This window comes from Myotis yumanensis, unplaced genomic scaffold (assembly GCF_028538775.1).
Source record: "Myotis yumanensis isolate MYYU_CA2020_CCGP unplaced genomic scaffold, mMyoYum1.0.hap1 SCAF_15, whole genome shotgun sequence".
NCBI classification, from domain to species: Eukaryota; Metazoa; Chordata; class Mammalia; order Chiroptera; family Vespertilionidae; genus Myotis; species Myotis yumanensis.
Window position 1 is genome coordinate 34,490,832 of NW_027223766.1, and position 15,351 is coordinate 34,506,182.

General features: G+C 37.4%; 1 protein-coding gene across 2 annotated transcripts in view; it reads left to right on the forward strand.

The window, feature by feature from the left end:
- Positions 1 to 15,351, forward strand: part of CSMD3 (CUB and Sushi multiple domains 3) — an 857,474-nt gene that overhangs the window by 695,147 nt on the left and 146,976 nt on the right. Inside the window, exon 33 of one of the 2 annotated variants that reach the window (XM_070391936.1) lies at positions 14,852 to 14,965. The exons of the other annotated variant lie outside the window; for it this stretch is intronic. Within the exon in view, the coding sequence (XP_070248037.1) occupies positions 14,852 to 14,965 (114 nt within the window). The remainder of the gene's footprint in view (positions 1 to 14,851; positions 14,966 to 15,351) is intronic. 2 annotated transcript variants of the gene reach the window in all.

The window sequence follows — 15,351 nt, forward strand, 5'->3', positions numbered from 1 at the left end:
AAAACACATAAAAGGAACATTCCTCATTCTTTCCCTGTTGTAGATCATTTCTGCCCTTGGGAGGTAGTTGTCTACAATGCTGAATTATTTTGTCTTCTTGGAATATGAGCTTATTCTCCTAATGTATTTCTAAATAAGCAATGATAACACTACTCTCACACAAACTTTTGTTTGAACTGATCAACCTGTACTTTTGGAATAAGAATTTATTTGGGCCGCAATTACTTATCTGTTTCTTTAATTCATGCCAAAATATGGTTGGACATCATTTAATAGTTCAGACAAAAAACATAAACTAAAAATATGTCAAGATCAAGTATTTGTCTTTATATAGAAATTAATCGTTTAGCATGTAATATAGTTACAGACTCTCACACTTTGTGACCAAGTCTCACATGAAAAAATGGTTTGCCTCTCAACCCAGCTCCCAATTAATCTCCGTTTGTTTCTGTGATGTCTCTGATCTATTCTGTTCTGTTCTATTCTACTCCACACTGCTCTGATTCACTGAAAATATAATGCATGTTCTCATCTAATAAATTGATTATAAACTATTAGAGTTGTGATGTCACGTTCAGTATGAACACATTGTTAGAATACCTTGAGTATATAACTAAGGGCAATACAGGCTGCAATAGGCATGTTTCTCTAACTTTGTATAACAGGAACATATTTATTAACATATGAGTGTTCTTAGCCTTACTCCTTCCCTTGCTTTAGATTATTGCTTTATTCACTCTTTCTTTCTTCCTTCCTTCCTTTCTTTCTTTCTTTTTTTTTTTTTTTTGTCCTATGCAGAAGATATTTGCAGGTTTTCAGATTAGTCAATAGGACTGTGTAATGTAAAGTCAAGAAAAGGGAGAAAGGGAGTCAGAAATAGAAAAGTGAAAGGATAGGAGAAACTTCAGAGTTCTCTAAAAGAGAGAGAAGTCTTGCAAACTGGGTATGGGAGAGGAGATATTCTTTGGAAAGGCAAATGGATGATACTAAACATTATCTCCTCTCTACTCCATTTTTTGGTATGTTCATGCTTGTGGTGTCTATTATTCAATACTAGAGGCCCGGTGCACAAAAATTTGTGCACTCGGGGGTGGGGCAGGGGGGTCTCCCAGCCCGGCCTGTGCCCTCTCGCAGTCTGGGACCCCTCGGGAGATAACGACCTGCTGGCTTAGGCCTGCTCCCGGGTGGCAGAGGGCAGGCCCAATCCCTAGGTGCAGCCCCTGGTCAGGCTCAGAGCAGGGCCGATTGGGGAACTGGGGCGCCGCCCCGTCATGCACAGAGCAGGGCGGATCGGGAGGTTGCGATGCCACCCTCAGTCACGCTCAGGGTAGGGCTGATTGGGGGCTTGGGGCACCGCCCCCTGTCACACTAAAGGCAGGGTCGATGGGGAGGTTGCGGTGCCACCACCTGTCATGCACAGAGCAGGGCCGATCAGGAGGTTGGGGCACTGCCCCCTGTCACTCACAGAGCAGGGCCCATCAGGGGGTTGAGGAGCTCCCTGCTGTCACTCACAGAGTAGGGCCGTTAGGGGAGCTGGGGCACCACCCCCTGTCACACACAGAGCAGGGCGGATCAGGGGGTTGGGGCGCTGCACCCTGTCACACTCAGGGCTGGGCCGATGGAGAGATTATGGCTCTACCCTGTCACACACAGAGCAGGGCCCGTGGGTGGGGGGGGGTTGGGGCGCCGCACCCTGTCACAAACAGAGCAGGGCCGATCAGGGGGTTGGTGCGCCACACCCTGTCAAACACAGAGCCGCAGGGCAATCACGGGATTGGGGAACTCTCCCCTATCAGGCACACAGCAGGGCTGATCAGGGGGTTGGGGCGCCTTCCCCTGTCAGGAACAGAGCAGGGCAGATAGGGAGGATGTGGCCCCACCCTCTGTCATACACAGAGCCGCAGGGCAATCAGGGGATTGGGGAGCTCCCCCCTGTCACACACAGAGCCGCAGGGCAATCAGGGGATTGTGGAGCTCCCCCCTATCAGGCACAGAGCAGGGCTGATCAGGGGGTTTGGGCACTGCCCCCTGTCATGCTGATCCCAGTGCCAGGAGCCTCGCTCCTCCGCTGATCCCGGTGCCGGGAGGCATATTACCCTTTTACTATATAGGATAGAGGCCTGGTGCATGGGTAGGGGCTGGCTGGTTTGCCCTGAAGGGTGTCCTGGATCAGGGTGGGGGTCCCCACTGGGGTGCCTGGCCAGTCTGGATTAGGGGCTGAGGGATGTTTTCCGGAAGCGGGTGACTGAAGCTCCCAACTGCTCCTTTTTTTCTTTTTTTTTCTTTTTTATTCTGGGCCAGCTTTAGCTCTGAGGCCTCGCTGCTGAAAACATTGATACAATGTTGCGGTCCGGCTGGCTGAAGCCCGGCTGAATGAAATCCGGTTTCTGGGGTTTTGTTTAGCTTCTTATTTGCAACATAGTACATAGTTGCTTAGAGTTGCAGCTGAGAGGCCGGCAGCGGCAGGCTGGGAACATTGGAGTCCGCAGTCACTGGAGCAAGCAAGCCTCCCTGCTCACTTCAGTGCATGGCTGCCAGCTGCCATCTTGGCTGACAGTTAATTTGCATAAGGATATGCTGATTAGCCAATGGGAAGGGTAGTGGTCGTACACTAATTACCATGTTTCTCTTTTATTAGTGTAGATGTAGCACTTCATGACTGCTTACCACATAACCAGTTAATCTCTGAAAAGTAACATGTATCTATAAAGTACAGGAAGTTTCACATTCAGGGTGACAAGTGTGGGTCAGCTCAATTTTATTTATTTGGTAGAAAGAGTCGGATTCACAGCTCAAGGTGGCCTTCAGATATTTATTGAGCAGTGCAGTCTACAGAAATCATCCATCATTTTTCTGTTGTTCAAACTCTGCCTCTCTAAACAAATTAAAGAGTAGACACATCCATACCTCATCCCCATTCATTTTTCTTCCTGTCCTTCTCTCTAAGTCATTGCTAACAATCAGTAGCTTAAAGTGTACTACTGTAAATTTTAGGTATAAAATAAATAAATATACAATGAGAAACTGTTTTTTCATGAAATTCATCTTAAAGAAGTCATCACCTCTGCTTTATATTATCAGTAGCTTTAAACAAAAATAAATTTTAAAGTATTGACTTTTTATAATAAAGCCAAAAATTTATTTTTCTATTTAGAAATAAGACATGCCTTTTAAACACCAAAACTAAAAGGAAACATCAGGTATGTAATATCTAGGTATATGCAGCCTTCTTTCACTTTTACTTCTCTTTCTGTTATTAGATACCTATATTCTAATGAGGTCTATTAACCTTAATATCTGTGAGGGATTAATTACCTTCAGAGCCTGATTTGGGAACTGAGAAAACTAAGGCATCAATCCACAGAAATAAAATTGATCCCATCCCCGTCCAGAACCCTTACCTAATTACTGCAAGTGTAAATCTTTATCTTCTCTCTCTCTCTCTCTCTCTTTCTCTCTCTCTATCTCTCTCTCTTTCTCTCTCTCTCTCTCTCTCTCTCTCTCTCACACACACACACACACACACACACACTTCCCTAAAAACTAAATCAAATCCCTTGTTCCCCTCTGTTGCCCTATCTCTCTTGAGTACATTTGGGACAGGCTGTTGTAAGATTCATATTATATCTTATAATTTGTACCTTCAATCTCCAGATTAGTACACCTAGTATTATACAAAATCTGTAGTTGCCATTTATTGAAATTCTGAAACTTAATGCTGGACATAAGGTTGCTCACCAGGTGATTTACATGAACATTTTATGTCTCCTAAGATATTTATTTTCTGGTTCATAAGTAATGGTTTATAAACTCCATGTTTTGAACATAAAAATGAATACTATTTTAATTACTTAAAAGCCAATTTTTTTTAATCTCAGGAAGTAAGCTGAGGATGCCCATATGCTTCAAGCATACCCCAAGCACCAGCCATAGATAGTTATTAATATAACTGATTACATAAAGCAATTAATTTAATCATGTTACATTTTTTTACAGGACAGTGTACTTATCTTAGGAAGAGTTATAGATGGAGGTGATAGGGGTTGGTGATAACTGATTTCTCTTTTCCTATTTAATCTGACCTCTGTCACTTTTCTATTGAATACACTCATTTATGACTGATTTTTTATTTGTTTGCAGTTTGGAGAAGCAAGTAATGAGGGGAGAAATAGAGAATTGAAGTTGGAAAACTACTTTTAAAAGCTTCCTGATATGATGCATATAGTATAAGTACTCCCATTTGGTAAACTTCAATTTACTCTTCTCCCTGCCTCAGACATATGGGCAAAACTTACAGACATTCCAAAAGGAATTTGTAAGATTTTATGCAAAAAATATTAAGGATATATAAAGACACTGGCCTCAGTTGCAAAAAATGATTGACATTAGAAATGCATGACTGTTATTTAGAATTGTATTGTTAACTTATATTGTTTTAAACTACTCAGGGTATCACACAGCTTTTAAAATCTACACCTGTTGCTCAAGTACAGAAAAAGTGACCTCATATTTGTTATATTTCTATAAAGGTCACAGGATAGTGACTTCTCAGTGAATATTGTTTAGTGACAAATTACTGATAATTTCTAAACTTTCTGTATTTTATAAAATAGGTAAAATCCCTGGTGACATATTTCAGCAAAGATTATATACTTTCATATTTATAAATGAGTTTTTCACTTTGGATATTTTGGTCATAAGTGTTTTTAATTATTGAAATATATATATATTCAATAATATATATATCAGTAAAGTTCAATCGGGTTTTAACTTTGGCTTCCACAGTTCTTTTTGTAATTAAAACAATTCATTTTGAAAGTTTCTGCCTAAGAAGAAATCTATGTTGGAGGCTCTATATGAAGCCATTCTCCTATCTTTTCATACTAGTAATGCAGAAATATTGTAGTACCTTCATGTTATCCTATCACACACTGGGGTCATAGTACTCATTTGATATACTTAAAATCCAGCACTTAATGACTTTCTCCTATGCTAGACTGTCAGTTCTGTGAGACCTGGAACTGTGCCTATCTTTTTAAGACTTGTGTCCCCAATGCCTCGTGTAGCACGGATTCCTTTTAAGTAAGAACTAACAGCAACATGTGCGGAATGGGTGGTGGAGATAGTAATATTTAGGAGTTCACGTCGGTTAAAAATATGTGGAGTTGGACGATGGGAATTCAGAGAGGATTCATGGAAAAGATGAGCCTTGTTTTCTGTTGGGAAAGTGGTATATGTCATACAGGCGGAGGGAAAGCGAGAAGGCATTCTAAGCAAGGAGTAGAGTGAACAGAATGCTGATTTTTCACCACTGAATTTGCCATACAGGGTGGTAAGTAAAGGTTAATATGTTGTCTCCTCCACTAGCATGTGAGATCCTTGAGGGCAAGGACTGTATATTTTCAGCTGCAATAATATATTTATACATTCTCAGTACTCAATACATATGTGTTGAATAATTGGATATCAAACTTCTAATCTGCTCATAAACTTCAAGCCAAGTTTCCACGTTCATTCCACCCCTTTCTTTTTCCTAAGATCAAATCTCTACTTGGTTGCTTGATATATCCAAGTTTTTACTTTTATGGTGAAATTATATTATATCTCTCTTTTGAGAACAATGTTCATGTATACTTAAATTCTTAATACTCTGATCTTACCTTGGCTTTTAGTACTTCCAGATCCCTTTTCCAAAGATTTGATTATATATCAAGACTTTAAAAATTGAAAAGCAGTTGCAATTGTTTAAGTAATAAGTATTAACAAAATACTAACATGGCTTAATGATCTAGAGTTTATATCAGAAAGTGAAAAAGTGTCCATGAGTATTTTTCTTAACAGTAGTCATGGTAGTGGTGGCCAGGGATCTAGACAAACTTTAGAAATTAAATGCCAAGGAAACAGTTGGGGGGCAAAGCAAATGAAAATATCAAACTATTCATGTAGCCCATCTGCTCAATTCCACAGCACAACTGTCTTATGTAGGGAAGTAATATGATCTGATTTGCATTTTAGATTAATTACTTCCATAAAGGTGTGGAGAATGAAGCAGGGTTGCTCCAGATTTGTACCCAGGGACATCACAGAGAAGGTTAAAGAACTGAGGATGTAGTAATGGGAATGGAGAGGAGAAACAGGTGGTTGGCTTAGAATCAAGACACATTTAGAAGATAGAAAGTAACGACTTCTGTGCTCCTATATATGAGGCGCTCTGAAGGAAGCCGCTCTGGGGGCAGACCCTGTGCCTGGGGGCCCAGCAGAGAGACAGAATAGGTCATCATGAACATCATAAAATGGTTCTGGTGACCAGGCACATGACTTTTCTCAGGTTAGTAGAGATTTGGCAGAGGGACAGAGAGCTTGTTTTTATTTTACTAGTAGCATTCTGTCTTACCTCCTTAAATGAATACTAGGCCATCAATCTCAAGTGAACTGAATGAAATACCCTTATTTTTGTTATCCTTTTTAAGCAACTTATGACAACTCAATTTATATTTAAGGAAGCTCTGTCAGATATGATTGATAATTGCTTAAATAAATTTATTGTTTGTAATACAAAACAAGGAAAGAAAAAGAGAGTGCCGTGCTGACACAATCTTTTTTAACACCCGGTATTTGAAATGATTGCAAGGTGGTACCATGAGTACCTGAAAAGAGTGAAAACATTTTCTCGGCGTTTTTTATTCCTTTTTTTACATAATTGAAGCTTCTATATTTATCTCACAAGTATGTGATGAATGCCAGGGAAGTAGTTACTGGGATAAACAAGTAATCTCAAATAGTGGAGGAAAAAGACATTTAAACCAAAATTTCAAAATAATGTGATAATTTACATGACCAGAATAAGCAGGGGATATTTAAGCAGCTCTTAATCCAATATATGCTGAGGTAGTGAGACTCAGTGACAACTTCTCTAAACTGAGTCTTCAAAGGTGACTAGACATGAGACAGAGGGCCTAGAGACACAACTCAGAGAAGTTGGTGAGAATGTACAGGACAAAGGAGTCACAGAGTACCAGGAATCACTCACTGATCTGAATAATTCAGTCTCATTAGCCTTTTACCTATAAAATTAAAAAAAAAAATAAACTGGACACATGATTCTGTTAGTTTATTTGATTCAAAGAATTGTTTCAAAAATATTACAGAAAGTTCACAATCAATACAATATGTGGAATGTAAGTAATTTTTTTTAACATTTTGCCTATATCCACACCCACACACAACCTAATTGTACTATTTTATTATTTTTGTTAAATTTTCACCGGAGGATTTTTTTCACCCATTGATTTTTAGAGAGAGTGGAAGGGATGGGGAGAGACAGAAAGAGAAAAACATTGATGTGAGAGAGACACATCAATTGGTTGCCTCCTGCACATGCAGACCAACCAGCCAGGGATCCAGCCAGCAACTGAGGTATATGCCCTTGACAGGAATCAAACCCATAACCCTTAAGTCCACGGAATGACACTCTAACCACTGAGCAAATTGACAAAGGCCATGCTATTTTTATTTACTTTATTATTTTTATTTTTTGCCTTTGACTCACTAGAATTAAGCAAACACAATCCTTTTTTAAAGTAAGTTTTTAATGATTTGGGATCACTCCAGCTCACTTTGGTTCAGGTCCCCTGCCCCATTGTCCTGCATATTTCTTCATTTAAATAGTATCAACATGACAGAATAGTGATTGAAAAGCAAAGAAACTGAATTTGATTTGTTTTAGTTAAGCCATCCTATATAGACACTTGGATTTTTTACTTCTGTTTAAGACTTAAGAGTGAAATGTAGTCCAAACATCAGTAAAAATTTGTTTCCTCATATTTTTCAAAATTACATTTATATAATTAAAATGTTACCCTGTAGCCAAAACCGGTTTGGCTCAGTGGATAGAGCGTCGGCCTGCGGACTCAGGGGTCCCAGATTCGATTCCGGTCAAGGGCATGTACCTGGGTTGCGGGCACATCCCCAGTGGGAGATGTGCAGGAGGCAGCTGATCGATGTTTCTAACTCTCTATCTCTCTCCCTTCCTCTCTGTGGGAAATCAATAAAATATATTTAAAAAAAAAAAAATGTTACCCTGTATACTTGAAACCTATAATGATCCTATCAACCAATGTCATAAATTTAATAGAAATAATTTTTAAATTGTTACTTCACTACATCCTTCCTTTTAGCATCATAACATTTATTTTCTCAATTTGACATTATTACTACTATAATATCTATCTATATATATAAAAGGTTAATATGCTAAGTGTCCCTCTCTCCATCCGACCAGTTGCTATAACATGCACTGACCACAGGAGGCAGACGCTCAATGCAGGAGCTGCCGTGCTGCAGAGTCTTGGCAGTAGTCATTCTCGAGTAACGAACCCCAAAACCAGAGAGGAGGGAGCCCGAGTCCTTGCGGGGCTGCAGGATTCCGCTGTCACCCGTGGGTTATGTTTTGCTGGGGCACCGTTGGCCTCAAATTGGTTTATTGCACACTTGCGTTTGCCTTCTACACCCTGTACGACAGCAACTTTGCAGAGTGCCCTCTCACACTCTGGGACCCCTTGGGGGATGTTGGAGAGCCAGTTTTGGCCCGATCCCCGCAGGCCAGGCTGAGGGACCCCACCTGCTGGAGGGACCCCGCTCACTCCTCAGACGCCTTTTGAGCCACAGCGCCACCCCAAGTATGTCTGCTGGGGAGGGACCGTGGGAGGTCAGCTCCAGGACATGTCCAGCCCATTTTGCCAAGTCCTGCCCCGCTGGCCACCTTCTAATTAATTTGCTTTCCACGTGCATGAATCCGTGCACCGGGTCACTAGTAATTATATAATTATGCATATCATATTATACATATTATAACCATTATCTATAGAACACAGTTCAGTTCCATCTAGGAACCTTTTGCACTGTCTATATTTCTTTTCTGGCCATTATTATTTGCTTATTTTCTGATTATTGGTGAAAATAGTTTTAACATATGAGGAATGACAAAAATGATTCCTACTGAGTGTCCAGTATGTTTGATATGCCATTGTTTACTACAGTGGTTAAAAGTGGGTGCTAGTTCAAGAGGCCCTGGGTGTGAATCTCAGCTGCACAAGTGTCCCTTGAAGTGGCCTTCAGGCCTCAGTTTCCCCATCCTCAAAATGGGGAGAGTAACACTGATCAAATCCTTATTAGTAAACCCTGAGACAATACACATATGCATCAAACTCCTGGCAGCATAAGCAAGGGCAGCAAACATAGTCACAAGAGTGGCAATCGGCTTCCTTTGGATTTTTTCTCGAGGCCTCTCCTCACCCTCTGCTGAATTTAAATACATTATCTAATCCATAAATTATGTCCAAATTAACCTGAAAGGATATTTGGAGCTCAGAAATTGAAGTTAGAATATTATTTAATACACAATAGCCATCATCTCTAAACATGAAAAAATGTATAAAAATATAATTTACTGTAAGATTTCTTATAGTTCTGATTTTCAAAATTTACTTGTAAGTTACATGTGACCCTTTTACAACATGCTATCCAATGGCTTGCAGGGTGTCTTATTTATTTTGAAATATTATATCAAATAAATTATATGAGTCCCATTTTGAAGCACTCTCTTTGCTTAATAGTTACTGCTAATTAGGGCCCAGCATTATTTAACTATAATAAATATAAAACAACTAACAATTAAGAAATAAAATGTAGTTACTTATTCTGAATTACTGTTTTATAAGAATATTTAAACAATAGAATTCCTATTAAATAAAAGAGAAAAAGAAATAGAAGAATGGAGATGTGAAAAGAAGCAAAGCTTCTGTGATGGTAATTTGTATCAAGGTTAGACATGATTGTGGGAAGTTGAACAACTTTAAGGAATTACATATTATATCCTTGCTCTCCAGTGGGAGTCCTAACAAAAGCTTTACTAAAAAGATTTCATTCACTGAAGAAAAAAAAAAAAGTGTTCTATTTGTGTTTTGAAGCTGGTTACTATAACTTAGTAAACCATTTAATGACACATAATACAAGTTAGTCACATGCACATATAGCTGTTTCCTTATATATAGGGTCTTAACTAATAATTATAATGTGATTATAAATTAATTTTAAAATATTTAGTTAAAACATTAATTATTCTTATCTTTGTTATGATAACTAGAATCAAATTATTAAATAGATGAGTTGTTTTTTGAAACCCATTTTTCTATTTGTACCATTAATCAGGGCTTTAAACAGTTAACTCCTCTTACATGTAAGTTGGGAGGAGTGAAGGTGATGCTATTTTAACTTCCTCTGCTTTAAGAGCCATAATGATTAATTTGCAACCATTTTTTCCATTGAAGACCATCCAAAACACATTTTTCACACAGCTTCTGTTAACAGCTAAATGCTCTATACAATTCTATGAATACATTTTGCAAATGTAAGTAAAATGCTTCTGTACTATATAATATAAGCTATTTCCATTGGAATTATAGCTTATTAAGTAATTTAGATTATTTAAAATTATTTTACACCTCACAGCTTCTGACATATCTAGACAACACAAGGAACTTAAATACTTCATCACAAAATATTTCCTAGGGCTTTCACCCTCTGAAGGTGGGGTGAGGGGTGGGGATAGACACAATCTGATGAAAATAAGGCAGAAAAAAATTGAATGGGACCTCAAAAGTAAAGTATTAATTTAAATTAAGAACAAGGGAGCAGTCATTCTCAGGCTACACATATGCTTATTCCAATGTGAACATACGGCAGTTGAGTGTAAAGACTTCACTTTTTCCCCATTTCTCCACCTTAGTGTTCAACTTAGACATATTTGAGTGTAACAGTTCAGGCAAAATAAGACTAAGCAATGTTTGCATGTGTGTCAGGGGGCTTTAAACTCTCTTCTCCCAGTGAATTCCAAATCCTGCTGGGGTATGTTTCTTGCTATTCTAGTTGGAGCTTAGAATGCACCTTCCTATGGGATTGATGTTACAAATCAATTATTCAACCTTTTTGAGCCTCCGTTAACTCATTTCTAGAACAAGTAATTGAACCAGATGATTGTGAAATTTCTTATCCTGTTAAAACATTCTGTTGTTTTCATGAATTACACTGATATCAGGTCAAATTGATTTTGTGAGTTTATCTGGGCACCTATCATTTGTATACTGTTCCCATGAGAGTGTGCATTTTAAAATCTTAAGATCCTTCCACGTATGCTCCATAGGGTAATGGTTAAGAGACCAGGTTTGGGATAAATCAGATTGCATGAATTCAAATTTTATCTCTTCCCCTCCCGATTTTGTAATTTTTGATAGTTTTTTTTTTGCCTTACTTGTTTCAGTATGTTTCATATTTAAAATGGAGAGGTTGTAAGGTTCAATCCAGCTGATATGTATAGAGCTTAGTGTACATCCTTATACCTAGTAACAGTTCAATGAATGGTAACTAGCTAGCATCATAATTTTGGGATTTTTCAAATATAATTTTTATTTATTTAGTAAATAAATGAATTACGGGGTATTCGATTTTCTAAATTTCCAGCACCAGCAAATTCTCTCACATTTCTAACAAACATGGGTTCAGGGAACTAAATCTCAGAACGTAGTAGAATTGCATCTATATTAAGAATAAGTACCTTTGGAATTTCTTCTCTTATGAAAATGTACAAGTGTGATTCTCAATATGGTGAGACTGGAGCCCAAATTAAAGAGATGCCTGGTAATATTTTATTGAGAAACTTTTAAAAAATATTGTCCTGTGATAAACCCCTTCATCTGCCATCCTAAAATAGATGTAAAGTCTGCCAGTTAAAGAGCTCTTAGGCCGTAGAACTTTGGGAGTTGAGGGTTCCATGGTGCTGTGCCTACAGAAAAAAATGTGACATGTGTTGGAGGCAATATACAGAAGACAGTTAAGAATATGGTGGAAGCAAGAATTTGAACCCAGGCTTAATGCTGAATTGTATGTGAAAGTCCTATAAATGAAACAGTGGAAAATTACACTGCTCTGATTGAAGTGGGACTTAAGGGGATTAGGAACCATGACCGCATAGCAGCCCTCTCACCTCAAGAGAAAATTACTTGCTGTATAGTAGTAACTTCATAAAATTAACTGTCAACAAAAACTAGATGGTAGTAAAATTTCAATTAGTTGAGTTGTTTCTTACTATAGTTCCCCTAACTTTAAAAGGCCCATATTTTCCCACAAGTATATGATATTAAAAATAAGATGGGGGTCAGGGATTCTATACATTAGAAGTCTTTAGTGACATAGCAACCAAATAAAATGTATGAACTTTGTTTGGATCCTGATTTGATCAAAGCAACTCTAAAAATACCTTTCTGGGGAGAAAAATCTGGAAATGCAATCAAGAAATGGTTATTAAATGATAGAAAGACATTGTTAGTTTTTTTGTGTGTGTGTGTTTTTTTATCTGTTTGTTTTTTTAGATATGGTAACTTCACTGTGCTTATTTTTTAAGTCCTTATCTATTAGAGATAAGCATTTATGGGAAAAGGATATGACTTGAGAGTTGCTCTAAAGCACTCCTAGGTTGGGGATAAGAGAAAACAAATGACACAGCAGCTGGTGGAAGCCCAGCTGCCAGCAGCTGGAGGGAAGCCCAGATCCTGGGTCCCGGCAGCCAGAGGGAAGCTCATGTCCCTGGTGTTGGCAGCCAGAGTGAAGCCTGCATGTCCTGGGTTCCAGCAGCCGGAGGGAAGCCCGGGTCCCAGGTGCTGATAGCCGGAGGGAAGCTGGTAGTGGCAGCTGGAGGAAGGAAAGCCTACCCTTGCATGAATTTTGTGCATTGAGCCTCTAGTAATACAAATAAATGGTATTAATCGCTATATTGTTAAATATTATAGTCTACAACAAGCATGTCAAACTCAAAGACTAACACGGGCCAAATAAACAAGGCATGTGGCCCGTGGGCCGCGAGTTTGACAAGCTGGGTCTACATACCCAATTTACAGGTGGTACAAAACTCTGGTGTATTGGTAGAGAAATAACAATTGAGAACAAGAGCCTACAAAAGTAAAAAGAAGGATATTTGTGCTTGTTTTTGTTTTTCCTTAGAAAAAGCTCTTGGATCACTGTGTAGTTTGGTTGTTTTAGATGTTGTTTGTAAATGTAGCAGTTTGCTTGGAAATTGGACATTCTTTCTAATGGAACTTTGAGATATTTAGGTATAAAGAGTAAAGGATGTTGAACCTTAATTTTTTTTCTGACTTCCAAAAAGATGTAAAGAAAGAATGTTATCTGTCAAGAGCTTTGTTGCACAGTCTACTTGATTTAGCGGAGTCCCTGTCATAGCCCCTGCATATGGAAAGACAATGTGTGCAATTATAATAGAAACTTTTAAAGACACATTTGAAAGCAGATCATCCAAACACCAATCTAAACAAATGGAAAAAAAGAAAACAAAAACTGTGTCAATAACTTTTGGAGTATTTTTGAAAGAGCTTGGATTTGGTAGACTAAAATATGGATATTTTAAAAATGTCTGAACTGACAATGTTTAATATGACTTGCAAACTATTAACATAATTGACTACATATATATGATTAGGTAGAAATATAAATTTGCTTTCATGACTTCTAGGAAATGGCTTAAGAATGATTATTTATGAAATTTAGCACTTCAGTGTTCAGAAACTGTTCATCTTCTTTTACCCCACAAAGAACTGGACTGAGATTACCAGCTTATTTTAGCAGGCCCAAAAATAAAATAAAATAAGGATAGCTTTGTATACAGTATTTGTGTGTGTGTTCTGTTCATATGCAAAACTCAGAATGCTTCCAGTGAAGTAGCCTGTTTTCATAGAACCACCACATGATGACCATAACCTTGATTTAAGGTGTAAAATATGAAGAACTTTATATATTTACTATACAGTGTATATATATATATTACACTGTATAGTTTAATTACAGTAATGTGATCTTGAGTTTATTAAAAGTTACCTTGCTTTTACATTATCAAACTTTTAAAAAAATCATGCTCTTTTCAACCCCACAGTATTTCTACCTAAGCAATGTTTTACGAATAAATTTTATTATCCATTTCTTTTTTAAAAACACAAAATACAAGCTGATTTCTCTTCTGGAACAGGATATTTGAAGTTATAGATTGGGTAGTTTCTGCACATAAAGTTAGTATAGAATTTAAGAAAAAGTATGAAATTAAGTTTAAAAAAATACACTTATAAAGCTCCTTTGGTAAGTACATCAGATCTGTACTTACCATGAAAATGCAACCACTTTAGAAAATTCTATAATATCTCAATTACTAAGGCATAATAAATAGAATTTATTTACTTTGGCAGAAGTTTAACAATAAATGTGGATTAAACACTATACCTGAAACGTATCTTACTGATATTTTTCCTTAAAACTTAATGGGATAGTATTTTAAAAGAGATATGCAAAAAAGTTTCCCCAAATTAAAACTTTGTCTATTTCACATAAAAGAGGAGAAAAAAAATTAGAAAAAGAGAAGAGAGTCACAAAGTGATAAAAATCAAAATACCAATGGGAAAATTTTAAAAAATTAGTTTTTATAAAGCATTAATCACCAACCGTATGGTTTCTGATCTAAATTAAATGTTATACACATTCCATTTTTTTTTTCTTTTAAATAACCTTCCTAAAATCTTATTGCTTTTAGGCCATGGTCATTACTTTTATGACCTGAAATAAATGTGTCAGGCATATCAATCAATTGGCACCTATCCTTTTGTTAAAGGTAGAAAAAAGATGACTATTATATTGTAATACTTTGTTCTCTCTCTCCTCCTCTTTCTATTTTTTTTGTTTGTTTTTTGTTTTTGGATGGTTGGTGATTTGTTTGCTTCTCCTGGTTCCTGTTGATCAGTGGTGTTTGGCCAGTTTGTATTTTTCCAGACATCACTCCACGATGTTGTTGAGGTGTATGATGGGCCAACTCAGCAATCTTCTCTGTTATCTTCCCTCTCAGGATCCCATTCAGGTATCCTTTAATAGCACTGCCATGCATCAGTTATTGATTAAAGACTGACTTTGATTGATATTGTAGTGAAAGTTGAGATTTATGTCATCCATATTAGAGATAAAGTAAACTGGAACTAGAATTACTCGTGTTTTTTTTAAAAAAAAAAATAGAAACACAATTAATAGTAAATCAAATGCTTGAGACAAATACAACCATTTGCTGGGATTGTAATCAAGTAAATATAATATTTAGTCTCTTAGTTTCTGGTGTTTATTGTAATATAAAATATTTAAGGATTCTTTAAAGAATGAGGCAATATGTTTCAAAATGTAATGAAAGCCTGCCAGTAAAAAGTTACAATTAAAGCTGAACCCATTGAAAATATATTGTCAGTGGTAGGATAT